The 27340-nt window shown below is 41.2% G+C and overlaps 1 protein-coding gene across 12 annotated transcripts in view; it reads left to right on the top strand.

The window, feature by feature from the left end:
• Positions 1 to 27054, top strand: part of LOC135109952 (fasciclin-2-like) — a 58656-nt gene extending 31602 nt beyond the window's left edge. For 4 of the 12 annotated variants that reach the window (XM_064021876.1, XM_064021875.1, XM_064021874.1 and 1 more), the window contains exons 8-17: positions 1013 to 1218; positions 1538 to 1749; positions 2390 to 2534; positions 3078 to 3178; positions 3408 to 3563; positions 3688 to 3874; positions 5945 to 6028; positions 15220 to 15430; positions 21098 to 22507; positions 23480 to 27054. In XM_064021876.1, coding sequence (XP_063877946.1) covers positions 1013 to 1218; positions 1538 to 1749; positions 2390 to 2534; positions 3078 to 3178; positions 3408 to 3563; positions 3688 to 3874; positions 5945 to 6028; positions 15220 to 15430; positions 21098 to 22445 — 2650 coding nt within the window. In that variant the 3' untranslated portion in view covers positions 22446 to 22507; positions 23480 to 27054. Of the gene's footprint in view, positions 1 to 1012; positions 1219 to 1537; positions 1750 to 2389; positions 2535 to 3077; positions 3179 to 3407; positions 3564 to 3687; positions 3875 to 5944; positions 6029 to 15219; positions 15431 to 15770; positions 15900 to 18175; positions 18299 to 21097; positions 22508 to 23479 lie in introns of all 12 variants that reach the window. The other 8 variants (XM_064021880.1, XM_064021877.1, XM_064021882.1 and 5 more) reach the window with 8 other exon arrangements.
• Positions 27055 to 27340: the final 286 nt, after the last annotated feature.

Here is a 27340-nt window from a genome sequence, read left to right as displayed (position 1 = left end):
TGTTTTATATATATATATATATATATATATATATATATATATATATATATATATATATATATATATATATATATATATATATATATGAGGCGCGCGGTGCAACAACGACGTAACCGTGAAATTTGAGATTTCGTGTTTTTGCCTGCTCCGTGTGGTAGAAGGGTGTAAAAGTCTCGTGGTGATATCGGCCAAGTCATATTCGACCATCTAAGCACCTGTACTAAGGCTCAAAGTCGAGCGGTAATGAGCCGGTAATGAGCCGGTAATGAGTAAGTTTTATTTTTTACGCTCGGAAAAAAATTCATAAAAAATTTATTTATGTACCAATCTTCATGAAACTTTCACCTAATACTATGTGTAATAGGCTCTAACACATTATTAACAAATGAAAACAATATCGGGAAAAAAAATTATTACCTACGGTATACGCGTTAATTAACGCGTAAGTCATCCACCCAAAATCGTCACCTATCACTTCGAAACCTACATCCCCAAACAGAACTACCCAAGACCTTTCAAATGATGTATAATACTTACTTATTTAAGGGTATCCTATTGTGCGCAATCAGTGTTTAACTTTGAGCGCGTTTTTCTCGAAACTTCCATTTCTCGGTTACGTCGTTGTTGCACCGCGCGCCTCATATATATATATATATATATATATATATATATATATATATATATATATATATATATATATATATATATATATATATATATATATACAGAGAGAGAGAGAGTTCCATCAGCCCCCAGTGGAAAGGGACAGTCTCACAGCCCACCCTACATCCCACAAGCTTTGGTTGATTTATGACAATATGAAAAATTCAGTTAGTTTATATACCATACCACCACACACTCTCACACACATCATTCACACCCTTAGTCCTGTCAGACACTGGTGGAAAGGGAGAGTCTCGTGGCCCACCCTGCTACACCCCAGGAGCTTAGGCTGAATCATTACAACACAAAAAAAATAGATATCTATTAAAATAACCTTCTTGGCCTGCAGTCTGGAGATCGAAGGTGTGTCGCGCAGCGATGATGGCCTGTATACATGCACGGCCGTGTCTGAAGGTGGCGTGACACAGAGGTGGGGCCACATCACTGTTGAGTTCAGCCCCACCTTTGAGGAGCAGGGAACCACCGTGCAGTGGTCTTGGGAGAAGGCGCCAGTCAACCTCACCTGCCTCGCCACCTCCATCCCCAATGCTACCAGTAAGACAGGGGACACTGCTTCATTGGCTGGAGATAAAATGTCTGTTGGGGGGATCAGAAGATAAACCATCCATTTACTGAGTAGACAGATCATCTGTGGGTGTAATGGGAAGAAAATGTAGGTATTTGTTCAGAAGATAAGCCATCTGATGGTGGAATAAGAAGAGAATGTAGGAGTTTGTTTGTTTAGAAGATGAGTCATGTGTGTGAGTGAAATAGAAAGAAAGTGTAGGTGTTAAAGAAGAACATCAGATCAGAACAGAGCACCTGAGAGGACTGGAACAAGCAAGGCAATAATGTAACATCTTTTTACCAACAGTTCAGTGGTACTTACGCAACCAAGAAATCAATGCCAATGACCCCAATATGCAGAGGTTAGAGATGGGGCCACGTGGGGTGCTCAGAGTCAACCCCATCAGCTCCTCCTACTTTGGTTTCTACACATGCAAGGCAACCAACACTCTAGGAACCAACTCTCTTGACATCGAACTGAAGGAGGCCCACCCTCCAGGACCCATCATCAGCTCCAAGGTGTGTGTTCTCTTGTTAGGTTAGGTTAGGTGTGTTAGATTTGTTAGGTTATGTTTGCTTGTTCATTCCTCAGGTGTTTTGCTGCTAACATTTGTCAAAAATTTCTATATTTGCCTGTTAATTTCTCAAGTGTTTTGGTGCTGAGGTTTGTCTGCAATTGCAATATTTGTCTGTTCAATCATTTTAGTACCCTCGTTCCTCTGAGAAATCTCTGAAATTGGATATTTTATGTCATAAGGTCCTCAGTTCTTTCTTTTTTACTAGGTCAGCTTTCTTCTGTCTTCTTGATGCTCTTTCATTTGTTTGAAGTGATTTTTTCATCCACCTGTTTGCTCAAAGTCTGTTTTCAGTCTCACATTCCAGTGTCACATCCCTTGTCTCCTGTTCACTTCTGGTATTTGTGGCCTCTCAAAATTACACTTAACTTGGAGCAGACCAGTAATCAGGATAGAACAAGAAGTAATGGATTCAAGCTTGAAAAATTCAATTATTTCTCAAATAGAGTGGTAGATAAATGGAATGGATTCAGATTGTCAATGGTGAGACATTAGGGAGCTTTGAAGGCCTGATGGCTTCTTGCACCAACCTTTATTTTCTTGTTCTCATGTTCTTTTAAATTCATAAGTTAATTTATGTGTAGGTGGATAAGAAGACAGCAACCACCATCTCTTGGATCCTGGTGGACCCAGCTGATGATGGCGGCCTGCCCATTCAGAGCTACATTGTGGAGTACAGGGAAGCAGAACACACTTGGGAGGAAGCTTTCAGACATGTATGGAACAAAGGTAAACACTGTCTTTATGTCTTTATCCAAATTGTGACAGTTTCCCCCTCCATCTTTATATTACCACCTTATGAATGTTGACTCAATTGGAAGAGCCATTCAGAAATAAACACTGGTTCAGGTAAACACTGTATTTCTATCACTAGCCAGTTTGCAACTTTTTCACTTTATATGTAACTATGTAGACAGGTTTCCTTTCTATCCACTATATTACCATCTCATAAATGTTGCTTCTCCAATCTCCTTAGCTTTGTAAAATAAGGAACATTCTGAAACACTTCTGTCCTGCACCTCCTTTATATTCAAAACATTGTAGTTGAAATAACACAGGTTTTTAAGGATGTTTTTTTTATCTTTAGTGAAAGATTAACAAGATTTTTATTTAATCAACATGAGAAACAGTCTTGAAAACCTGGCTAATCATCTCTGTGGCCTTTGAGAATAGTTGTGGTGAGAGAGCAAAGCGTTTCATAATAGACTAAGATATTAATTATGAATGTGACTAGCCTGTTAATCAGTAGTAAAATTTAATCTCATTTTCCAGGCTCTTCCTACACCATCGACAACCTCATTCCAATGGCAACATACGTCTTCCGCTTTGCCGCACGGAGCAAGGTTGGCGACGGAGAGTGGGGAGGTGAAAAGGTTAGTAAACACACACACAGTTAGTTACCTAGTTACTCAGTTTATTGCCACAGGAGGTACCAAAGTGATAAATGAGCATAATATATAATACAAAATACAAAAATACAACACAGTGCATGTCTGTCTTCTGTCCAAATAAACAAAATGATAATTTTTGTTTATTTACTAATAGTAAAGTGAAGAAGACAAGAAACCCCACAACCTTCGAGTGGTTCTTGTTCCCTGACAGAGTGAAATGATGCCCGGACACGCTGAGCCAGAGGAGCCCCTGATCTTTGCTGCGGCCGAGATGGAGATACCTTACTCCAACCACTATGAGCTCCAGTGGGAAGTCCCTCTCAACAATGGCCGGGAAATTGACTTCTTCCAGATTGTGTATTATCAGGTGAGGAGGATGAGAACAAAGTAATTACAGTCTCTCTATATATAATTGAATCACCTTTTCCTCCTGTAGGTGAAGGAGAAAAGACAACAAAGTAATGACCGTCTCTCTTCTTTTCCTCCTGCAGGTGAAGAAGAAGGGAGAGGAGTGGGAGCCGGTGGGGAAGAAGACGACGCAAGAGGTTCCTTATCCCGGCACAAGCTCCTACAAGATCGAAGGACTCCTCAGCAACTCATACTACAAGATTGAGTTGCGCGCTCACAACGACATTGGCTTTTCCACCCCAGCTGAGAAAATTATCAAGACTGCACATGGTGAGTAGTGAGTCAAGGTGTTTGTTCCCTAGAATGTGCCTGTGAAGTGTGAGACTCTGATATTCCTTTCTTATGACCACAGATATACACACATGCATCTGGTTCAAGGTGTGTGTTCCCTGGAATGTGCCTGTGTAAATCTCTCTGTTAAGTAAGACTGTCACTAATACTCCTTCCTTTTGGCCACAGATACACACACTCAAACAAATCTGCATCCCACCATTACACAACTGAAGACAAGCATCCATTCTTTAATATAATCCCTTGAAGTTGTAAATATAAACACATTATCTGTTGCACACTATAGTTTGGCTGCACACTTTTAATTTCTTCCTGACTTTCCATTATAGATTACTTGTACTTGAAGGAGTAAACCAGCAACACAGGTCCAGCATTCACTAAGCTCTTCTTGGGTAGACTCTGGTGCCTTTTGACTAAATATACTCACATAACAAATTTCTTTCCTTCTCAACTTCCATCATAGCTCACTTTTATGTACAGTACTTACTTGTTTCTAGAAGGAGTGAACCAGCTACACAGGTGCAGCATCTGCTCACCTCCTCTTGGGTAAACACTGATGCTCTGACAGTACATGCACAAGTGTCCCTTCACGAATAAAGAGAGAACTCACGTGCTAGATAGAAACTGTTGATTCATGCCAAGGTTCATTGAAATTTCTCAGTATATCACAAATATAGGTTCTCTTTAATATACTCTGCCAGATGCCAACTTTCCTCTCCTTTCATCTTTTCTTCCTTAACCATCATGAAAAATGTTTAGTGTTAGTTCCAGACATTTAGACCAAATAGATCACAATTAGTCATTATATATTATGGACAAGTCTCAGGAATGTACCACGTTGCACTTTGATGTATGTGTGTATATTTGGTTACATGTGTGTGTGTGTGTGTGTGTGTGTGTGTGAGAGAGAGAGTGTGTGCGTGAGAGAGAGTGAATGTGTTCTGTCTGTTGGATTCTGCTCACCCTTCTGCACCTCTCACTCATAATTAGTGTTGTGTTTTTTTCTGAATGGAACATGTTTTCTACCTCAATAGCTCCTCCCCTTATTCAGTATGTGCTCAGTCCCATCAGAAGTAGCAGCAGTATCCATCAGGAAGGAAGTAAGTACAGTCCAACCACTTCTCTCTTTCGTCACTTGGAATGATAATCTAATATGTGTCATTTACTCTGATATTTCCTGCTCCTTGGAACTCTCTAAGGGGGTAAAAAAAGAGTTGACTTATTCCTGCCCTTTCACTCCATCCCTACCATCCCCTACCATCTCTTACCCCTCCCTACTGGCCCGCCCCCTGTTTGTTTGTTGTCAAGATTTTTTCATAAGGGTAGTAGATGTGAGTGTCATGAAAGAATGTGCAGTGGCAGAGTGCTGGAGTCCTGAAGAGTGAGGGAATGGGTAGGCAAATACAAGCACAGTGAACTTTAATATCAATATGTGGATTGGCTTCTATGTGAGAAATTGAAATTTAAAGACTAGTGAAAAAGAACCTGATTATTATATTATACATATGCCTAACTGAAATCAAGGTAAAAAAATAATAATCCAGTAAGTATGAGATTGGGAGCTTGCATTAGCTTAAATCTTTGCTTCATTCTGTTCCCTGCAGAGGAGAAAGATTGTTGTTAGCTGTATGAATGTGTGTGTGTGTGTGTGTGTGTGTGTAAGAATGAATTATTAATCAGATTCTTTGTACCTGTTGAGAATGTATGTATATAAACCTCTTTTAGTCTATTCCATTAATTGTGCTTTATTTCATCTCCATTGTATGTGTCAGCTCTCTCTCTTCTCTCTCTCTCTCTCTCTCTCTCTCTCTCTCTCTCTCTCTCTCTCTCTCTCTCTCTCTCTCTCTCTCTCTCTCTCTCTCTCTCTCTCTCTCTCTCTCTCTCTCTCCACTTAACCACCTTTCTATGACCTTTCTCTCTCTGCTGTCATGTCCTTCTCTTAACCACCTTTCTCTATCTCTCTCCTTGTGATGTGCCCCCTTTGTGGCTGTGTGTAGCTTTGTGTGTTGCAGCAAGCTGAGTGTGGGGTTTGTTCTGTGTGTGTTGCAGATCCCAAGACCCCAACAGGTAATGGCTCGGGCGCGTCTGTGCAATACAGTAGCATTGCTCCCTCCACTACTGCCCTCGTCCACGGTACCTTTCTGTTTACTGTATGCTGTTGCTGTCTTCTCTGTGCCCTCACTGCCGCCACTATGTATTAAGGCTGTATGACTGGTACACCACCAAACGCTTAGACATAATTAATATTTAGTGATCACAACACACATTCACACGCCAGTCAAGTGATATATACACAGACACAGACACAGACATATACACATACAAGGATCACTTAAGTTAACCAGAAAGTAGTCAGGAATGTGTGTGTGTGAGTGAATGAGTGTGTGTGTGTGTGTGTGTGTGTGTGTGTGTGTGTGTGTGTGGGAGAGAGTGTGTGTGTGCTTGCTGCAAGAGGCCAGAGATGTCCTGCCACACCCTGCGGGGTAAACAAGGCAAGGTACTGTACATCCATGCACTGTTTGTTGGCATGTGTGCTTGTGTGTTGGTTGGTCCAAGCTATGTTGACAACTACCAATATTTATACTGCCATCTCCTGAAGGACCTGGCCTCACCCCACACAAATGTTAGGCCTGACAGGGAGTGCAGGCAGAAAAGGACATGTGAGAGTTTCCATGCCGCACAACAAGACACTGTACTGTATTCTGAAACACTTCCGCACTGCACCTCCACTATCTTCAGAAGGCTTTAGTTGAGGTGACATGTGTTTTTAAAGGTGTTTTTATGCTTCTAGTGACAAATTAACAAGATTTGTTCATTATTAACAGGAGAAGCACTCTTGAGAACCCCACAAATCATCTCTGTGGCCTTTGAAAACAATGGTGGTGGGAGAGCAGAGTGTTTCAGACTACAGACCATTATGAGGGATGTGGGCAGTGTCATGCCAAGCTGTAACACATGAAACATTGCTGCTGACAGTGTGTCTTGAATGTGGAGCTCTACACTCACTGTTTCCATGCACTGATCACCATACAGTATATATATATATATATATATATATATATATATATATATATATATATATATATATATATATATATATATATATATATATATATATATATATGTGTGTGTGTGTGTGTGTGTGTGTGACATTGTTAGTATGGGAGAGGGCCAAGAACCAGGAGTATGACATGGAGAAAACACACATTTAACTGTAAACATTCCGTAACTTTTGAACCAATGAGAACTTTTGACTATGTTATTTTTATTTTTATTTTTATTTACCCTGGGCTGTTGTTGCTTAGAATGTGTAGTCTCATGTCCCAGTGTTGTTTGTAGCTTACATTTTTTGAAGAAAACAATAAATCCATTTTTCCAAAGTGGCATTTTGTCCATGGTGTGTGAGCGGCTGTCAGACAGGCAGGGGTAGAACAAGCGTTACACTCGTCCACCAGAACAAACACAACTCTCTGCCTGATAAAGGAACCAAGCTCTTCTTCCAGTAGATTTCCACCCTTGTTGTCTTTTGATCTTTGAGTGTTGGGGTTTGCACTTTGATAAATGAAGGTTGGGAGACCACACAGGCACCTCTCACTGACCTCAGCAGTGACGCTTAGCCCACGCTTCAGTACAGCCACTTGTAGACACCTGCCGTGAGGAGACTGTGCACATTTAGAAGCTTTCATCATAGGAGGCTGCCTTACACCACCCTATCAATAGCCACCAAAAGTCTTAAGACTTTTGCATTAAAAGACAAGGAAACAGTAGTGTCCAGCAATGTCATTAAGTGAAAAGTTAGCAGACTCTCTTACATGACTATGTTTAGCCACTATAATCTTATATACAGCTCTGTTTCACTATTAAAAGACAGTGAAGGAATAGTGTCTAGCAATGTCTTAAGTGAAAAGGAGTGAAAAATTAAAAGGTTGTGATAAATAACTCCACTTTTTTAGCAACCAAAATCTTACAGCCCTGTTTCTCTATTAAGAGGCATTGAAACAATAGTTCTAATAATATGAAAAGACATTAAAGATTAAACAAAAGTTTGAGAGTATACTACCTCCAAGTAAGGAACACACAAGGTGGGAGTGACGTGTGTGCAGGGAGAAGTGAGAGGCAGTCAGGATCTCACTTGTCATGGTTAACATGAATTATGACATGATACTCTGCACTTTAATCCTAAAAAGCTCCATAATAAACACACCAGCTGCCTCCTAGTTTATTATGCACCAAAGGTTCCACTTAGATTGCCTCATTTGTGGATCACCACAGCATCAGCCACTCCCTCCCCTCACCTCCCACATGGCTCACCGACTCCCCAGGGACAGTTGTCTGACCACACAGAATGCTGTCACACTCAAGGCAGATACATACCTGGTAACTGACACATTCTGAAATCACATATAACAAAATTCTGGTATGTATATTTGTATAGGTAGGCAAATAGAGGCAGATAGATGTATAGATGGATAGCTAGATAGATGTAGTAGTTGGTGAATATTGATCAGGAAAGCTGTGGTTGCATGAACTGGTCAAGTACTGAAAAGTGTGCTTCCCAACATGATATGGACTCACAGATGCATGAAGCCTTTATTGGTCCTGACTCAGGATGGTGTGACTCACAATATCCTCTACTTACCATGTGTTCATGGAAGCATAACCCCATTAGTTGTAAGCCAGGTCAAGGGTCAAGGGGACTCTACCAGGCACCTTGCATGATGGGCTTTGGAACCTAACAGCTGTGTGAGGCAAGGGCTGGCTGTGCGTGTGTGTGTCACCTGCTTGCCCACGGCCCAGCAGGAGCTGGCCCACTGCACAAACTCTGAACAAGGTACAAGTATAAGATAACAAAGAGAATACTTGAAATATAAACTCAGAACAAGGGTACAAGTGTAAGATAAAGAGAATACTTGGCATAGACAGAAGGCACTGGAATGCTTGGAAAACAAGGTGAAGCTATAAATAACACAGATGAGGTGATGAAGGAGCCACAAGAATTATGTTGAAAACATAAGTAATGATGAGCTAATGGAGAGCTGAGTGCAGAGGCAGAAAGCTCTGAAAACACTGGAGGCAGTGAACTCAGGCAAGCTGAGAGGTGAGGGTGGCTCATCCCCGGCCATCAGCAAACATGCACCAGATTTTATACCACACAGATATGTATTTTTCCCCTCTCCAAATGGCTACACACTTGCTCTGTCCCAAGAGTTTACATCATCTAAGTTTTTATCAAGTTGGAGTTTGTTGCAAAGTTCCAAATTGTTCCCTTCCAAGCTATGTGCTCTTTGCTGATGACTTCTGCTGTGTTTTACTCTGCCAATTTTATTTATTACATATGGAACATGTCTTCCAGGGCAGAGAGTGTACATAGACACCAGCTGGTGTTGAGGTGCTGGTGTCACCTACTGTAGTCCTAGGTTGTGTGTGTGTGTGTGTGTGTGTGTTTGTGTTTGTGTGGCAGTGTACAGCCATGACTGAGGTGTTGAGGAAGCCACTGCCGCTGCTGCTGCTGCCGCTGCCGCTGCCACTGCTGTGTTTCCCTAGGCTGTCTGTGTGGCAGAAGTTTAGAATCAAGACTCCCTTCAGGATGGATATGTTGTGGTGGTACAGCGCTGTTTTTTATTTTTTGCTTCTGAACTTTGAAATATTTTTGTATAAGATGCAGAAGCAAAAGATACTTCTACAAATTGGTATGAATGGCGTGCCTGTCAGTGCCATCAGCATGTGAGGAAACTGTTTTTGTGTGCCAAGACATTCCGTGGCCCAGAAGTGTCACTTGTTTGGGCCGCTCCTCTAAGGCTACTCATTCCTACCGGCTTGTCCTTGTTGTGGCTTGTAACACTCGTTGTCTCCCACACTTTACCGCTCATGGGGTGTCTGGCAACACCTTCCGTTCAGGACAGCTCCATCAGGTGCTGTGATTAACATTTACAAGGACTTGGCTGCTTTGTAAAATGACATGAAAACAAAACACACATGAGAATTTTTAACCCACTCCTTTACCTCAACTCGGGCTGTCTCGTTTGATGTTAGTGGTCTTGAACTCTGTTTGATACGTTTGTGATGCATAGCTACTGTTCTGTCTGTAATGGAGTCACAACCCAGCAGTTTGTGACTCCCGTGTTATATAGAGACATGCATCAAGCAAACACTGGAGGACGTGCCAGTGCTAACCAATCCCAGTGCCTCTGTGCCCACACCGCCAGGCACCGGCAGGGGAGTGTCAGCTTAGTAATGAGGTGGAGGCTTGGCACTCGCCCCTCACTGCTTACTGGCCTCACTCTAAATAACCAATTACAGTAGACTTTCAATAAAACATACTGTATCCCACCCATGTTTTTTTTTCCAATTTTTTATTAAAGGACTTAGTTTTTTTTTTTTTTTTTTAATGTTTTGTGATGATATGCAGTGTGTGGAGTGTGAGGGAGGAAGAGCAGAAAACTGGTCAACCTCACCAAAAGTATTAGTATTAGCAACTGTGTGAATCTTGCTGAGGGTAGAGAGAGTAAGGTGTGTGTGTGTGTGTGTGTGTGTGTGTGTGTGTGTGTGTGTGTGTGTGTGTGTGTATTAGAGTTAGCAAAGAATATAAACCCAAGCAGAATATGAGCAACAGCAAATATGGCGACTGGTTCACATAAGCTTAGTTCAGGCCCTGTTTACTACACCTCCATAAAGACTGCTCAGTAGATACAAGGAAACACACACACACACACACACACACACACACACACACACACACACACACACACACACACACACACACACACACATGGAATAATATTGACCGATGAAGTTGTGTGAGTGACAAGCATTCACAACTTTAAAGATAAACATGACAAATCAACTTTAAAGATACAGCATTATGAGCTTGATTCGATCCTGTAAAAAATACAATTAGGTTAGAACACGTACACACACACACACACACACAGTACCAAGCAATAGGTAATCCAGATGAGACTGTCAGAGAAAGTATGTGTGAAAGTAGTGTCTGATGCACAACTCTTGACAAGTGGAGTGTTCTTGAATGAGGAGTGATGTAGCCTGTAGGAGTGCTGTGTGTGATGACCAAGACCATAATACCTGGCAAAGTAATACCGTAGTCAATTATCCAACCAGTTGTATCCATGGCCGTTAGTCTGGCCCCCTCAAGCAACCCTGCTGTGATCCGCCGAGGAAAGATAGGGAAGTGTTGTGAGTGCTAGTGTCGTAGTGGCAGAATAGCAATAATGATAACCGTTTCTTGAAGTTGGTGAGCTTTTGCGAGTATATGAAGTGCTGTGAGTGAAGTGCTCATGTTCTTTTGTGTGTAATAATGTCAGTAAATTTAGAAGTTTTGAACCTGCTATTCACTTCATCTGTCATGGCTTTCCCTCAGTCCTCACTCCCTCTCAGGTCAAGGGATGCAAGACTGAGAGGAAATACTATAGACACTGAACATATGAACAGGTTATGTTAGTGCTGGACTGATGATATAACTGGTGCTTAGTGTGACTGTCCCATTGCTGCTGCTGCCATGTGTGAGTTAGTGGTGGTAGTGCTTTGGTGGTGGTGGTGGTGATGGTGGTGGTAGTAGTAGTGGCGAGCGATGCAGTGAGTGAGTTGCTGTCTTCTCATTATGCAGTGTGTGTTGTTGTGTTTGCTGGTGCTCATTTACTCTTACCTTTTTCCTCCTTTTCTTTCTCTTTAAAGTACAATAATAACGCTAGCATCGTCATTACCACCTACTGTGCAGCGGAGAGGAGGTAGGAGAGTCCTTCCTTCAATATCTATGGTTCTCTGTTTGGGTGTTGCCTGAAAGTGCCCAGATTAACTTGTTGCCAATGCACTCACAGACCCTAACAATATTCCTGCCACATTTTTCTTGCTACCTTGTCAAATGAAGTGTTTTTTTTTTTTTTTTTTACTGAGGATGTTGATTATAAATTTCTACTAACTTTCTACTAAGCTTTTTCCTTTTCCTTTTTTTTTTTTTTTTTATAGTGTGCTTTTGTTTCATTCTCCTTATCAACTTTTTATAATGGAACTGTTTTTTTCTCTTCCTTTTTTTTTTTTCCCCCTAATACTCGTACAGTGGTGTGCTTTTATTACTGCTAATTGAAGTTGTGTGGCGCAGTGACAGGTCTGGGCACTCTCAAGGCAGCACTCCTAGGCACTAAGTATAGCACCTGTATGACCACTGGCACTCTTAGCCATAGCTAGTTCCAGTATATTGACAGAATCATGCACATCTCACTCTGGTCGATGAAACAAATCCATTTCTGCCACTGAATACTGTTAAACATTACATCATACATATAAAGTATCATTACTTCCTCCTATCTGTGCCTTAAAGCCAGCCTCCTTTTTGAAAAATTATATTATTATCACTTATTCTTTCAATACTCCTGTTATGTAAAAATTAAACAGCTTTCTTTTCCCTTAAGCCACCCTCCTTATGGAAAAAAAAATTTACTGACACTCTTTCTTTGACCTAACCTAATATCATATACAGTACTATAAAGTGTTATATAAGATAATTTTGTCAGCCTTTTTTCCCTATTAGTGCCCTTAAGGCAGCCTCCTTTTGGAAAAATATATACTGAGACTTTTTTACCTAACCCAAAAGCCATATATCTCTCAGTGCACATTGTTACAAGAGAGTAGTTTTGTCAGCCAGAGTGACACAGGTGGGGTACAATTTTCTCACCAATGTCACAGTTAGGCCTTCATTCACATCATTTGCTGCTAAGGCTGGTTCTCCACTTGCTCACTCGCTCACTTGCTCATTCACTCACTCACTCACTCACTCACTCACTCACTCTCTTTCTCATTCTTTTATTTGCTTTAACTGTCATAGGAATCTCTGGGCTCTTGTAATAAGCTGTTATTGAATATTCTCTAAAGTTACACATTTTCTATCATCCTCTCTCTCATCTTTCTCATTCTCCTCCTCTTCCTTTAATCATTATTCTTTATGATATCTTTTATTTATTTTTTTTCTTTTATGTCCATTCTTTCCTCCTACATTCTCTCTCTCTCTCTCTCTCTCTCTCTCTCTCTCTCTCTCTCTCTCTCTCTCTCTCTCTCTCTCTCTCTCTCTCTCTCTCTCTCTCTCTCTCTCTCTCTGCCCATTGTATCTTTTAATATTACCTGAAAAATAGTTAATTTAGTTAAGCCACAACATTGCATTGTATTTTCTTTTTTTTTTTTTCCTTTTTTATTAGGGAAAGAAAATATTAAACTGGTTTGGATTATTAGTTATTATTATTATTATTATTATTATTATTATTATTATTATTATTATTGTCATTGTTGTTGTTGTTGTTGTTGTTGTTTTCTGTCATTTTGTTCTTAGGATTATTATGTAATTATTATTTCTGTTATTATCATCAGTATGTTTATCATCACAACTTGGGCCACAGTGGTGTTTAGTGGTGTTGTTCAGCAGCCAGCTGGTGTACAGTAGTGGTTGCTGGTCAGTCTGTGTGGCTCATGACCCAGAGACAGCCAGTGGAGACCCAGGGCCAGGCGGAGACAATATCAGTACACTTTTCTTGGTGTGGTGGCGTGTGTTCACCCAGCAGTGAGTGGGTGCTGAGTGCAAACCAGCGGGTGGCCTTGCTATCCAGCTAGAATGGGTTTGGTTGATTTTAAAAAAAGGGAAAAAAGGGGAGGTGCCTCAACATCGTGGTCGTGTGGCGCCGCTGGCAAGAGTGGGAGGCTGGCAACCCGGCCCTGCCATGTATGTATCTGTCCTGTGTGTGTGCTTGCTCCAAGAGACCTGAAGTGAATTGCACCACACCCTCAGGGATATATATTCTGAAAACTTCTGTGTTGCACCTCCACTACTTTCAAAAGGCTGTAGTTGAAGGTACATGGGTTTTCAAGGGTATTTTTACAGTTTAAGTGACAGATCAACAAGATTTCTACATTATTAACAGGACAAACACTCTTAAGAAACCACCTGACCATCTCTGTGGCCTTGGAAAATAGTTGTGGTGAGAGAGCAAAGTGTTTCAGAATACAACCCGAGGCATATGGAAAAATAGTAATAGTCTTGATGATCATTGTGATGTGTTTGCATTCAGGTAAAAGATATGCATATGAGAAAAAGCTTCAATCCTTGAATGGCTTTTCCCTTAATGGAGAGTGTCTGATTACTGAGTGTACACCGCATGAACACCTCATGAGCTCACAACTCGGCTGGTGATGTGATTTGATATGATGTGATGTGAGGTGAGGTGAGGTGAGGTGAGGTGACAGCCGACCAGACACTACTGCTGCAAGTGAAGTCACTCTCTGGGCAAGTCTGATTGATTTTGTCTCCGCTTTCATGGCCTTGGTTAAACAAACAATAACTTAATGCTTTGGTTCCTACATGGGTGACTTATAAACAGCTCTCTGTTTGTGTACTGGGAATAACATTAAGCTGCTCTCAAACATATTACAACAGAAAATTGTTTACTCCTCCTTATCTCTGTTTTGGCTTTCCATTTCTGTTTCCTGTACTGGTGTCTCTTTCCTCCTCCTATCCCATATTAAGGAAACTCTAGGTCTTTAGGTCCTCTCAAACAAATTACAACAGAAGATAGTTTATTTCTCATCTCTCTTCTGGCTTTCCATTTTTGTTTCCTGTACCATTGTTTCTCTTCTCGTTCCATCCCATGTTAAGGAAACTACATCTTTTCTGTCTCTGAGTCACAATGGGACCACCAGCATTGTCCCACACTGAGTCATCACTATCATTGGGTTTCCCTTCACACATCTTCCTCTAGACAGATGTTTGTTTTATTTCTTGTTTGTGCTTGCTAGTTGTGTTCGTAGTGATTTGTAACAAGCCTCATCTCACTCCTCATCTATAATGCTTGCGCCACCTGCTTTTTTTTGTTGTTTTCTAATACCAGACGGGCAGGAGTGTTCCATGTCTGTATTCTAATTTGCTGTGATGGTGATGGTGAGGTTATGCTTGTGGTAAGGGGAAGGTATCCTGGTAAACTAACACATTTCCATTCATGTTTCAGGAAATTGGTGCTTTCTCCAAACTCCTCCTGTTTATATATCAGATATCTGTGACTAACAGTACTACTTGAGTTAGCTGAATAATATACCACCCAAAAAAAAAAAAATTAAATAACAGAAATATTAAAGAACTACCACAGTGGGAATAACCATAATGACATGATCACGCGTTAGACAGTTAATGGTGAGGTAAGTCATAAGTTGTCTGCTGGAGTAGTAAGCATAGAGGAGGATTGGCTTTCTCTGTACTGCTGGGTAGCTGAGTGCCTGCAACATTCCCACTTTGCACCGAACAGACGGCTAACACGCACCTTCCCTCCCAGGCCACGACCCAGAAGGTTTGTCCGAGGAGGGTGGCCCCAACGCTGGCATCATCGTGGCCATCATCATCATCGTCATCCTGGTGGTGGCAGTGGTGGTGGATGTGACCTGCTTCTTCACCCGCAGTGCCGGCCTCATCGCCACCATTGCCAGCAAGCGAGGTGCCAAGGACAAGGACAAGGAGACCATGCTTGAGGATGGCAAGAATGCAAGGTAAGTGCAGTGCCATCAAAACTTGCTTTCTTTGGAGTCATCCCTTGAATTTCTCTCCTCATCTCATATACGTATCTTTACTGTACTGTACTAATGCATCTGTTTTCTCTCTTCAGTACATGCCAGTACAAGGCTTGTAAATAGTAGATTACTTTCACCAAGTACTACATTTGTGTCTGCGTGGGTGTATCTGTGGTGGCTGTGGGCGTAGGACAAGTGTGTGCTGGGTGTAGCTGAAACGTGTGCAGGGTGCAGCCAAGACATGTGTTGGGTGTAGGCTGGGTGTGTGTTGGGTGTAGGGTGTCTGTGTATGTGTCACCTCCTTCTCCCTCCCTGCTAGTGGTGACAACCTGACTGAAGAGTCCAGGGAAGACACCAGACTCACGGAAGAGAAAGAGAAAATCCTCCCAGAGAAGGAGCCACATAGTCCTTCTGAGAAAAATATTGATAACAAATCAGAAAAACAAAAGTAAGACAAAATTATGAGACTTTCTTGATGTTGGTTGCATTGTTTCCTTATGCTTTTTTTTTGAGTTAGCTAGAAAGACGTGTGTGTGTGTGTGCGTGTGTGTGTGCGTGTTTGTTTCTTTTAGTGTGTGTGTTTACCTAGTTGCTGTTTACAGAGTCAGTGTCATATTTCTGTGGTTCTATCTCTATATCAACATTTATCCAGTGTTTCCTAAGTGAGTGTAGTTTCTGAAAAGAGCATACACTGATTGAAAGAAGGACTGGAGCAATGTATTAGATAAATGACTGAACCATGGGGATGTAGCTCAGCCTTTGTAAATACACCAAAATAAATACAACTAGATAAATATACACATGCAGTCACTTTGATTCCGAAGGTTTTTTTTTTTTATTATTATCTTTTTTTTCAAATGCTTGTGCTTGCAGTATTTACTATATTATTTTCAGTGGTTACACAAGTTTCATGTTGCTTTCGCACAAAATTCAAAATATTTGCCCATGCTTTTCAATTTGTGCACCATTTCTCACCAGTTTTGCATTTAAAGTGGGGAGGATAGCCAAACGAAAACCTGCTTCAGTGTAGGAATAAGACCTGTATTTTGAAACACTTTGCTCTGTCATCACAACTATTTTCAAAGTCCACGAGATGATTAATCACGTTCTCAAGACTGTTTTTCCTGTCAATAATGTTAATCTATCACTGCAACTCTAAAAACATCTCTGAAAACCTATGTCACTTCAACTAGAGCCTTTTGAAAGTACTTGAGGTGCAGCCAGAAGTGTTTCAGAATATGGTCCTTAAAAGATGTACAGAGAGGGGCTTTCAATCTCCTCACTCCTTCCTTGGTACCTGCTGTTTTGATACACAGGCAAAAGTGGCAGTAATTTTCCTCAACTAGTGACCCAAAATTGCAAGGGGTAAATGGATAAATGAAATGAAAAGTCCAAAAGAAAAAAAAAAACGCTCTTGTTCGGAAGCAGAAACATGACAGTTGTTTGCAAGAAGAAATCCAACATGAAACTTGAGTAACCACACTGTGCAGATACTGCTTCATCCAGTCCAGTCAGGTGTGTGTGCAGATTGAGGCAGTGCATGTGTTTAGATGACAGTGACAAGCAGCTGGATGGTTACTGAACTGTTAGCCAGGATGTGAGAGGTGACAGTCTGTGCCCAGCTTGGTTGCTCAATGTATTGGTGGCAGCATACTCAGGTTGACTGATAGCCACTGAGGGCTTGGTCATCACCTTGGTCTGATCAGTAATGTTAGTAATGTGTCGTCTTCCCTGAGTCACTCCAAGTACTTATCCCTGGCAGTACTCCTCTCAGGGATTACTAATTCCTGCTGCCTTCAAATCAATTAATTCATGCTGCCTTCAGATCATTTCTCAGTCTTTATGTGATGCTCCAAAGCTGGGCATGACTCTTCAGTATCTCTCTTTGTTCCTTCATGCTCGGTAGTTGGTGCCTAGGCCTCACAGTGTGGGGTGTTTTGCTGTAGGCTAGTCTGGTACTACTTGTACAAACCATCAGTATCACTTACTGGTACATAGCTCTCATTCTTGTAATGTTCCCTTCATGACTCTTAGGCCTGTATTCTGAAACACTTCTGTGCCTCATCTCCACTATTTCAAATGGCTATAGTTAAAGTTACACAAGTTTTTAAGAGTGTTTTTATGGTTCTAGTGATAGATCAACAATATTTCTACACTCTTAAGAACCCAGTTAATCATCTCTGTAGCCTTTGAAAATCATCGTGGTGAGAGAGCAAAGTGTTTCTGATTATGGACCTTAGAGTGGTAGCTGCTCTCCATCTCAGACTTGATTCACTCTACTATGCTCCAGTAGAGACAAAACAGGGAGGGTGTTGATGGTGTGGTGTCTTATCAGTGAGAGAAAAGTGGTTTGGACATGTGGTAATGGTAATCATAGTGACATCCAGCTGTGCTAAGTGCTGTTGCTGTTGCTGCTCATTTCATTCCTCTGGGTTGTTGTACAGACACTGACATTGGTGCTGAGAGTGCTGCTGAGTGAGTGTCTCAAATCAAACAGATCACTTCAGGCTCACTCTTTCAAATATACAATAAAGTCAGTTTGGAGCATCTTGTTACTTGATATAGCTTCACTGGGTCAAGGAAACACTGTGCAATAGTTTTCCCCACAACTTGAGAGTGCCATACCGCAGTAGGCTGGCCAGTTTGAGTGTAGGTGCTTCCGTTCCCTGGTGTGGGTTATGAGTGGTAACTGAGCCTCTCTCTCCCTGCTCTTGCTGACACTAGTGATGAGAAGCATGAGGGCAATGGTCAGATGAAGATTGAGAAGGAAGATCTCAAGCCAGAACAACCCAATTCTGAGAAGAAGGAGTCCTCAGAACCCACAGAAACCACTCCCATGATTCAAGGGTAACTCTCATCCCTGCCTTAGTTAATGTGGTGTCTGTCTGTCTGTCTCTGTGTTGTCCAGTAATGTGTAGAGTCCCCAGCATGTGTGGTAGCTTACACTGGCTTGAGGTGTAGCTACTGTCTCTGTGTTAACTTGTAAGGAGCTCCCAGTATGTGTACTGTCTGTGTGTAGTGTCCCCAGCATGTGTGGTAGCTTATACTCGCTTGAGGTATAGCTACCGTTCCTCTGTTGATTTACAAAGGGGTCCTCATGCTGTGTTCTCTCTTTCTTTGTCCATTAATCTCTAGTCCCCAGCATGGTTTGTGTCTAGAGATGCATGGTGCTCAGTTTACTATTGACACACTCTTCATGGTGGTATTCCTGTGCTGTCCATTAATGTCTAGTCCCCAGCATGTTTTGTATAGTTTTGCACTGCACTCCTATTGCTTGTTGCCTTCCTGTGTCCTGCCTCTTCACCTCTCAGTCAATGCAGTAAGTCTCTGTTTACCAACTCTTGTCAGTGATTTTGCCACATGAGGATACACAGACAGGGTAACACTAGCACTTTCACTTGTTGATTGATCTATATATTTCCACATTCTTTTAAAATATGCAACAAATATACTTTATTCCTACCAGAACAATTATTTCATTATAAGATGTCAGATTATTTTGGTTTGGATAATGTGGTACCTTATAATCAGTTAAAGCTTCTGGTAGTAATGGTGTTAGTTTGCTGCACATTTCAAAACGAGACAGGAATACATTGACCAATCACATGAGAGCATTAGAGAATAAGGAAAGCTGCAGGAAGCCATCAGTCCTACACATGACAGTCCCTGATTGGCAGAATTAGTGTGACAGAGTTGGTGGAGCAGAGAATAGTTGAGAATTCTGCACTAAAGCTTGTTTTTGCACTTCTTACTTGCGTGAAATGAAAACCACATCTCTCGGAAAGGAATTACAGTGATCTAAACCGAGCTAGATCCTGTTTGTCTGTACGTTTGTCCCCAAAAACTGCCTTATGTGTGTTGTGGAGAATTTATCATTGCAATATTTTTTTGTGTCAAGCCTTCCCCTCTCTATTCCCTGTTTGTGCAGTAAAATGTTTCCTTCTGGGCATTTCTCCAAGTTTTTAATGAATGTATGAAAACTTAACTGGAATGCTGTAATTGTCAACCTCCTTCCTTTAAATGGTAGTGGTACCTTGTATTATTATTATCCCATTATTATTATTTTATGTCAAGCCACTAAATGTTGTTTATGGGCATTTCTCAATTTTTTTTTTTTTTATCCATATCTAAGAACCCTTGGAACACCTTAATTATAAACCCTTATCTTTTAAATGCTGGTGGTAATTTTTGTAACCCAGATTTAGCTGAAGCATTCCATCCCATGCAATGACAGTAGTGCTCAGAATGTGAGATGTACTCTAGAGAAAAAAGTCTGTGAGTAGCAAGGAAAACACCCTTATTATTATTATTAATCTCAGTATCTATATCCATTGCTTATCTTGTATTTTAGAATGAGATTACTGTATTTCTACTCTATATTTATCATCTTGCATTGATAGAGCTCTGTGATTGTATGTATGTATGTATTTATAGTTGTATATGTGTGTGGGTTATGATTATGCCTCAGATGATTAGGCAATGTGCTGTATGTTTGTATGTAGGTATGTATTTATGTATATGTGTGTGAGTTAACTTGTGATTATAATTCAGATGACCAGGCAGTGTGTGTGTGTGTGTGTGTGTGTGTGTGTGTGTATGGGGTAAATATTTCTCTTACTTGATGTACAATTGTCTCATTTCTACTTCCACTGTGTTATTTTAAGTGTTGAAGTGTTTTGAAATATGCTCATTTGACTTTGTATTTAATGTGGGGTATTTATTTCTTCCATATGGAGTGAGTGCTTCTTTCACTTGATGTACAATTGTCTCATTTCTATTTCCATTGTGTCATCTTGTATCTCAAAGTGTGCTGAAACATGCTCATTTGATCTTGTATTTAGTGTGGGGTATCCTGTTCTTTGACTGATAGTGATGGGTGTCTTTTCTGTCAGTGTGATGGATACTTGCTTCAGAAATACCAGAGTGACTGATTGATAAATATTCCTGCCTAAAATTAAGGTTCCCATATTCTTGGTTAGTGAAATAGCATACTTGTCAACTCTTCTGGTCACAAGCACTAGAGACTAAAATTTCACTGAGGACCACAAGCACACTGACTGCAAATATGTGTAAGTTTATCATGGGTACCTTTCTTTATTTTTCTATTACCAGTTCAGTCATCTTTGGTTCTTGTCAGTCCTGGTGTTCACTGGCAGCAACATTTGTTCCATCGAGAAATGTAAAGGTTAGGTAAAAAATTCATCATATATTTGTTGTACCTATGAATGTAAAGTATTACTGTATATTTGTTTTGTCTCTAAGTGTGAAGGGTTTACCACAATGTCGCTGGTTTATCGCACCATGTTTTGTACTCTCTCTAAACATGTGAGGATTGTTTCCTGTGCCATGGTATTTTTAGCCAGTGTGGGTGCTTACCAATGTCTCCGTGGCAGGCTTAGGGTGTCAAGAGTTGTATTGTTTTGAAGTGTCCAGCATCTCATCTGGTCATGCTTCACTTATAATTTCCTTCATCAATCACTAATTCCACCTATGAAATTTTAAAGCTGTGTTGGCACATTTGATTCAATCAGTCATTTTTAAATAATGGTGTATTTCTTTTATTTCTCTGTCGTTTGTAACATACGAAATCAGGCTTTTTGAGATGAGTCAGGCATGTTGATGAATTCTGTGACTGCCAACTTTCAGACATTCCTCCCACGAAGGCATTGGTAAGAACCCGCAGGTGTGGAGAGGCACCAATGTGTCTGACAGGAGTGAGGGGGCCCACCAGGCACCACTTCGACCAGCACTCAGACCACCACAGCACCATCACACCTCTACAAGCACTGCCACTCCTGAACACCCACCACACCCGCCAGAGACTGAGGCCATGCAGAACACCAAACCCATCATTCGGGAGCTACACAGGAAGAGCACTAGGGAGGAAACTACTCATTCCTTAATTAACACAGGACATGATTTCTTTGACCCACCAAATGAGAATGTACTGAAGAGCAGCATCAGCTCTCCATTACTCGATCAGTCTTACTCTGATGACTCAATCTATGCTAAGGTGTCGGATGTCACTGAGCCAAGGGAGAACCCAGCCACTCGATGCACTCGCCTCACACATAGTCAGGAGTTGCTGGCACAAGTTCTTCAGAAGAGAGCACCATTCAGAGAGAGAGAAGATGCTCCCTTCCTACCCAAAGCCACCAAGGTACGGTCTGTGTCACTGGAAGATGCAGCTTATGACTTGGCGGAAATCCCTCACCCCAGCAGATTAGTAAACTCACTATTGGGCAGCACAGAAATGCTTCAAGATTTTCAAGCCCCACATCACAGCAGCACAGAAGCCCTGAAGTTTGGAAGTAATGAAGTATTCAGCCAGCCAACTGCACATCTTTTGTTAGGGAGCAGTGGAGATCCACTCACACACGTCATCCCACCTTGTCCCTTGCCAAGAAAAAGTGAAAAGTACAATGATAATCTGAGAATGCAGTTTTTCCTTTCAAACAGTAGAGAAATGCTGAATGGTGGTCCAAGATTAGCAGACAGCAGACCTCAAAATGGAGAAACATTGAATGGTCCTCCAAGATTGACAAACACCAGATCTCAAGGGCCTCCCAGTGTGGGGTCCTGCAGCACTCACTACCAGCCCACAGATGCCGCACCTCACCAAACACAGACAAAGACAGCATACAGAATAGCACCTTATGATGACCCAATCATCCCCGCAAGGCCTCCCCCTCCAAGCCCCCCCAGGAGACAAGGAAAAGATGCACCACAGAACATCAAAACACAGCCATTTATCCCTCTCCCTGCACCTCGCAAAGACAAGAAACCTCCATGGAAAGTAAGCAAGGGATACAGTAGAGACACATCACAACATCCAAGTCTCAGCCTCAGCATGGACACTCTAGACTCAGCGACAGATACACACCAGTCACCACAGCAACACCCTCATCCTCTGCCCACAACCAGGTCCCTCAACAACCTGCTGGACGACTCAAACAGCAGTCTTCGGTCGTACGGCAAGCCAACACTGCTGTAGCCTGAGTGTTGCATGCTGGCTTGTTGGGTTCAGGTGGATGGAAAATGTTGGCATGGTGAAAGGTTAGGCATGTGTTGTGTCCGTGTTGTGTGTGTGTTGTATGTAAGTGCTTGTATTGTGGCCTGAACTAATACTGGGTACATTGTCATCGGTTTTATTGATGTCGTGTTGGTTGGGAAGCATTTGATGCCCGACTAATATGCACTAATTCGTGGTTTGTTTATATGACGCAGACTGTTCTTACAAATTATATACTCAACAAATTTGAGAAAGCCATTCTGGAAATAGTCAGTTAGTGAGTTTATGGTGGAGAATGAAGAAGTGAAGATAATAAATAATAAATAGATAAATAAGTAAATAAAAATAAAATTCACAAGAATCTAATAAGGAAGTACACATTAGTTTAGAATTAAAAAGTTATAATAATGTAAAATATCTCTTCCCATCTTTCTACAACTTTCAGTGCAACTACTAATTTAATTTAAAAAACTAGGATTGTCATCACATAGTTTCACAATAATAGCATTCTGTATATACACACAGATATCTAATCATGATACATAATTCCATACAATTCCCTCATAACAGTATTCAAATTATAGAAGTCTTCATTTCCTTTAAACCAATTTCTTCTGATCTCTTTTCTTAAATCTATCACTTAACACCCTTTCCTGAACACTAACCTAAGGACTTAATCTACATCTTCCTTGCTGTCCTGTATGCCACCTAAACACCTCTATCAGGTCCCTCTTAACCAAACATAGATTGAAAATACCTCTATGAAATCCCTCTAAATCGAAAATAGATTTAAAAAGCTTTAGTCTCCTCTTGTAATACTTGTAATACTCTTGTAATAATGATAGCACTTGATTATTTTTCCCTAAATCCCACATAAGAATATTTTGTTGTACACGAAATAGAAGGCTTTTCCCAAACATGAACTTCAAAAAGCCTTAGTCTCGGAATCCCACATTAGAGCACTTAGTCATAGACAAAACCAGGGGCCTTTCCTCTAATGCTTTCCCTCCTTGCAGTGATGACGACAAGGGAGAGATCAAGAAGGAGGAGAATGAGGATGAGAAGCTTAAGACAAGTGAATCATAGAGCACCATACTGAAAGATTCTCCGTGTGTTAACCAGCCTTCCACCTGCTAGTCTTCACCAGGCCTAAGTGCTGAGTCCCTCTCTGTCTGACACACAATTCATGGGTCAGCTGCTGAAGTGAAAGAGAGGGAAAGAGAGAGAGAGACAGAGAACTAACATGCAGATGGCTGTGTGCATTAAGAAGCCATATTGTGATAAGACAGATTTGTATTTTTCTTTTTTTTAAAGCTGCTGATTTTTTTTTTTTTTTTTTAAGTCTGCCAAAGAGAAATAAATCAGTGTTACAGGGAATGCATGTGTGTGTGTGTGTGTGTAGTAATGTGTCTTCTTCAGTGTGTGTACTGAGGAGAGTTGGCACAGTAGAAAGTGTGTGTGTGTGTGTGTGTGTGTGTGTGTGTGTGTGTGTGTGTGTGTGTGTGTGTGTGTGTGTGTGTGTGTGTGTGTAAAAGGCTGAGCATGCAGTTCTGAACGTAAGGCAGATATTTTTTTATAATTTTTTATTACATATATTCCAACAAAACTTAGTTGACGAATGATTATTATTATTTTAAATGTACCATGACATGTATGCAATGTGTACATGTGAGGTACAGGTTGCAGAGGCCGGCAAGCTTTCATTTGAGTGCACGTCACCAAGTCTTTACATATATTATGTAAATGTGCAAGTTAGCAACAAAAACTGCATGCCGTCATGAAGGAGTGACCTCATTCCTGGTACGGCAAGCAATTATTTACATTTCCACGCCACACACAAGTTTACCAGACAAGTAGAGGGTCGTGCCTGCCTCCCTCTCCCTTTTTGTTTAGGATGTTTAGTGTGTGTGCGTATGTGTGTGTGTGTGAGTGTGTGCGAGTGTGTGTATCTTTGTCATCTCGCTGTGCTGATTATAGCCTTATACAATGTAAATTATATTACTTAATGTTCACAAAATATCTCCTAAAGTGAAATTTAATATTGAACAAGTACTAATTGATTTCCATGTGAATCAGAGCCTTGCCTTTAATGTATAAGTAAGCTGTGTAACAAGTCACTTGTACACCTGGCAACACCCCAGTGAGGGAACCACCAGTACTCAGGTGTGCAGGGCCGGGCGTGGTGTGTGGCTGCCCCAGGGAACACCACACCACCACCACCACACCACACCACACCACACCACCACAGTACTGCACCACCAGTACTCAGGTGTGCAGAGATGGGCGTGGTGTGGTGGCCACTCCACACCACCACAATACCACACAGTTGCTGCAGCTCCCTCGGGGCTGTTCTCCCTCAGGTTGTTTCCAGTACAGCTCAGTCAGAGTGAGCAATAAGTAGCCGAGGAAGGAGACAAGATCAGCAGATGCTCATCACTAAAACTGATCTAATTCTTCCTGTTGTCTTCAAAAACACATTTGTTACAGATGTGCACCAAAAGTTTCCCTTCATTTTGGGAAAGAATCAAATACTGGATGCTTTATTGTGAATGAATACATTCAGTATAAGAAACACTTGTCTTCTGCTTCATCAAGGGACGTTTTTATTCTTTGATTTTCTTACAAAAAGACTAAGAAGCCTCAGACCAAACATTTTGTAACATTATCATGTTTGTAAAACTCATTTTTTACAGAAGCTTATTTATTTTCCTGATCTTGTATCTGGAAAGGATTCATCAAACAGATTGTACTGACTGTATTGCTATCCACTTGTGCTTCAGTTGCAATGAAGACTCTTAGATAAGACTTTAATGGTTGAGGAATGGTAAAAGTGCATTGACCAGTAAATGGTAAAACTTTCCCTTGCAGACTGAAGGACACGTGTTGCCCAAGGTTTTGCTCCATTGTCTCTCTTAACATATTCCATTGAACAACACTTATAAATCGCCAGGTTCCTGAGTGTACCAGTTCGGCGCAAGCCGTTACTGTATGAAGCATAGCGTTCTCTTCCTCACCAGGGCCGTGACTACCCATCACTCATATTACTTCATTGCTAAACGTCTGAACTACGATACTTTCAGTTATGTACTGTAAAAATAAAGGGAAAATGTGGATGTGTTGAGACATAATGACCCTCACACACCAATACTCTTACATGTATCTATCTCCATTCTCTCAGCTCTGAATATCTACCTTTCTGTCTGTCACTAGGCTGTACTTGTCAAAAGCTGTCAGACTTTGCTGTGAAAACTAACCGCATAGCCACATCAAGCTGTTATAGCCATGGGACTGTTGCCTCAACTGGAAAAAAAAAAAAAGGGTGACTGAAATACATGTGCAAAGAAAAGCATAGACATGTTTTTGTTCTTGTCATGGTTCTATATTAAGCAGCTTGTGATATATTGAGACTAAACCTCCTTGGATCATTTATCCAAGTCTTAGGGCTTAAATGTTGTATGAATTGCAGTATATAAATGCTTTCAGCCCTACAACCCAGTGGTGTGATAAGTCAGAAAAAGGAGAAGCTTGGCTCTCACAAACTAGAATACTCTGTTTGCAAGACCTGCTTGTTTCAAAGCTTCATTGGTGACAACAAAGAAGAGAAAGGATGAGCGGGACAAGTGAAGTGGGGATGACAAGCCAGTGTGATATTACCATACCCAACCAAGGACTGTATTCTAAAACACTTCTGTGCCACACCTCCACTACTTTCAAAGGCTCTAGTTGAAGTTAATGTGGGTTTTTAAGAGTGTTGTTATGATTCTGGTGACATATTAACAATGATTCCTATATTATTAACAGAAGAAACACTCTTGAGAACCTGGCTAATCACCTCTGTGGCCTTTGAAAACAGTTATGGTGAGAGAGCAAAGTGTTTCTGAATAGGGCCACAAGACTCCTCAGTGCGCCATCCCCAGCATGTGCAGGACCAAGATAGACTACTTAGTGTGACACCTCACTTCTCAGTGCAGGACCAAGATAGACTCCTAGTGTGACAATTGCTGTGTTGACCGGACACTTGCTGTGTAGGCTGCTGTGTAAGCTAATGGTGCAGTGACCAGGTCTTCACCGATCTCGACATTTTGCATTGAAGTAAACACACGTTATAACGAATGTAGAACCTACGGTATTAGTATTTTTACTTTGTTACTAAAGGAGTGAAGGTCTGAGTGTGAAGGAGTCAGTCTCTTGTTTTGCCAGCCTCATAATACCTAGCTCCATTATTACCTTCTTATATTGGAGGGGCAACACCATTTCCATTATTTTCATAGTACAACAGATCCACCAGGAACGCATCTTTTCAAGCTTCATTCTCTTGGATGTTTTGGTATGCCTGAAGAGACGTGAGGAGGTTTCTGATGGAACAGCCTTCCCTCACTTGAGTAATATGTCTGGAGGGTGATGGGGTGAAGGGTGACGGGGCCTGTGTGGGGGCGCCGATGACAATGACATGATGGTGGCTGCATTGCATCGCACGGCATCCATCCCATTCAGCGTGGTAGTATAAGGCCAGCTTTTTTTTATTGTGATTATGTATGATTAAGCTTGTCTGTAATCTTGTGTGGTGAAAATATAATATCTAGTATTATTTTATGGTCTTTTCATTGCATCCACTGATACAAATAGCTGTTTTATGATAGATTTTTCAACTTCCTTCAGTATCTCCCTCACTACTACAAAGCTGGATGTCTTACTAGATAGACATTACAATAAAGCCCCAGCAGGAGCTGCACACTTCAGTGACTTGTGTGGATGTGTGTGAGGGAGAAATGAAGGAACAGTATTCTGTCAGTGCTGGGGAGGCATACACATGAATAGATTGCAGCGTCTCAGAGCGTGTGCTGTGTATATGAGTGATCTGACCTAAATATGTGAAG

Source organism: Scylla paramamosain, chromosome 19 (assembly GCF_035594125.1).
Source record: "Scylla paramamosain isolate STU-SP2022 chromosome 19, ASM3559412v1, whole genome shotgun sequence".
NCBI lineage: Eukaryota > Metazoa > Arthropoda > Malacostraca > Decapoda > Portunidae > Scylla > Scylla paramamosain.
Note: the sequence above shows the minus strand (reverse complement) of the source record. Positions and strands in the feature narration are given on the sequence as shown.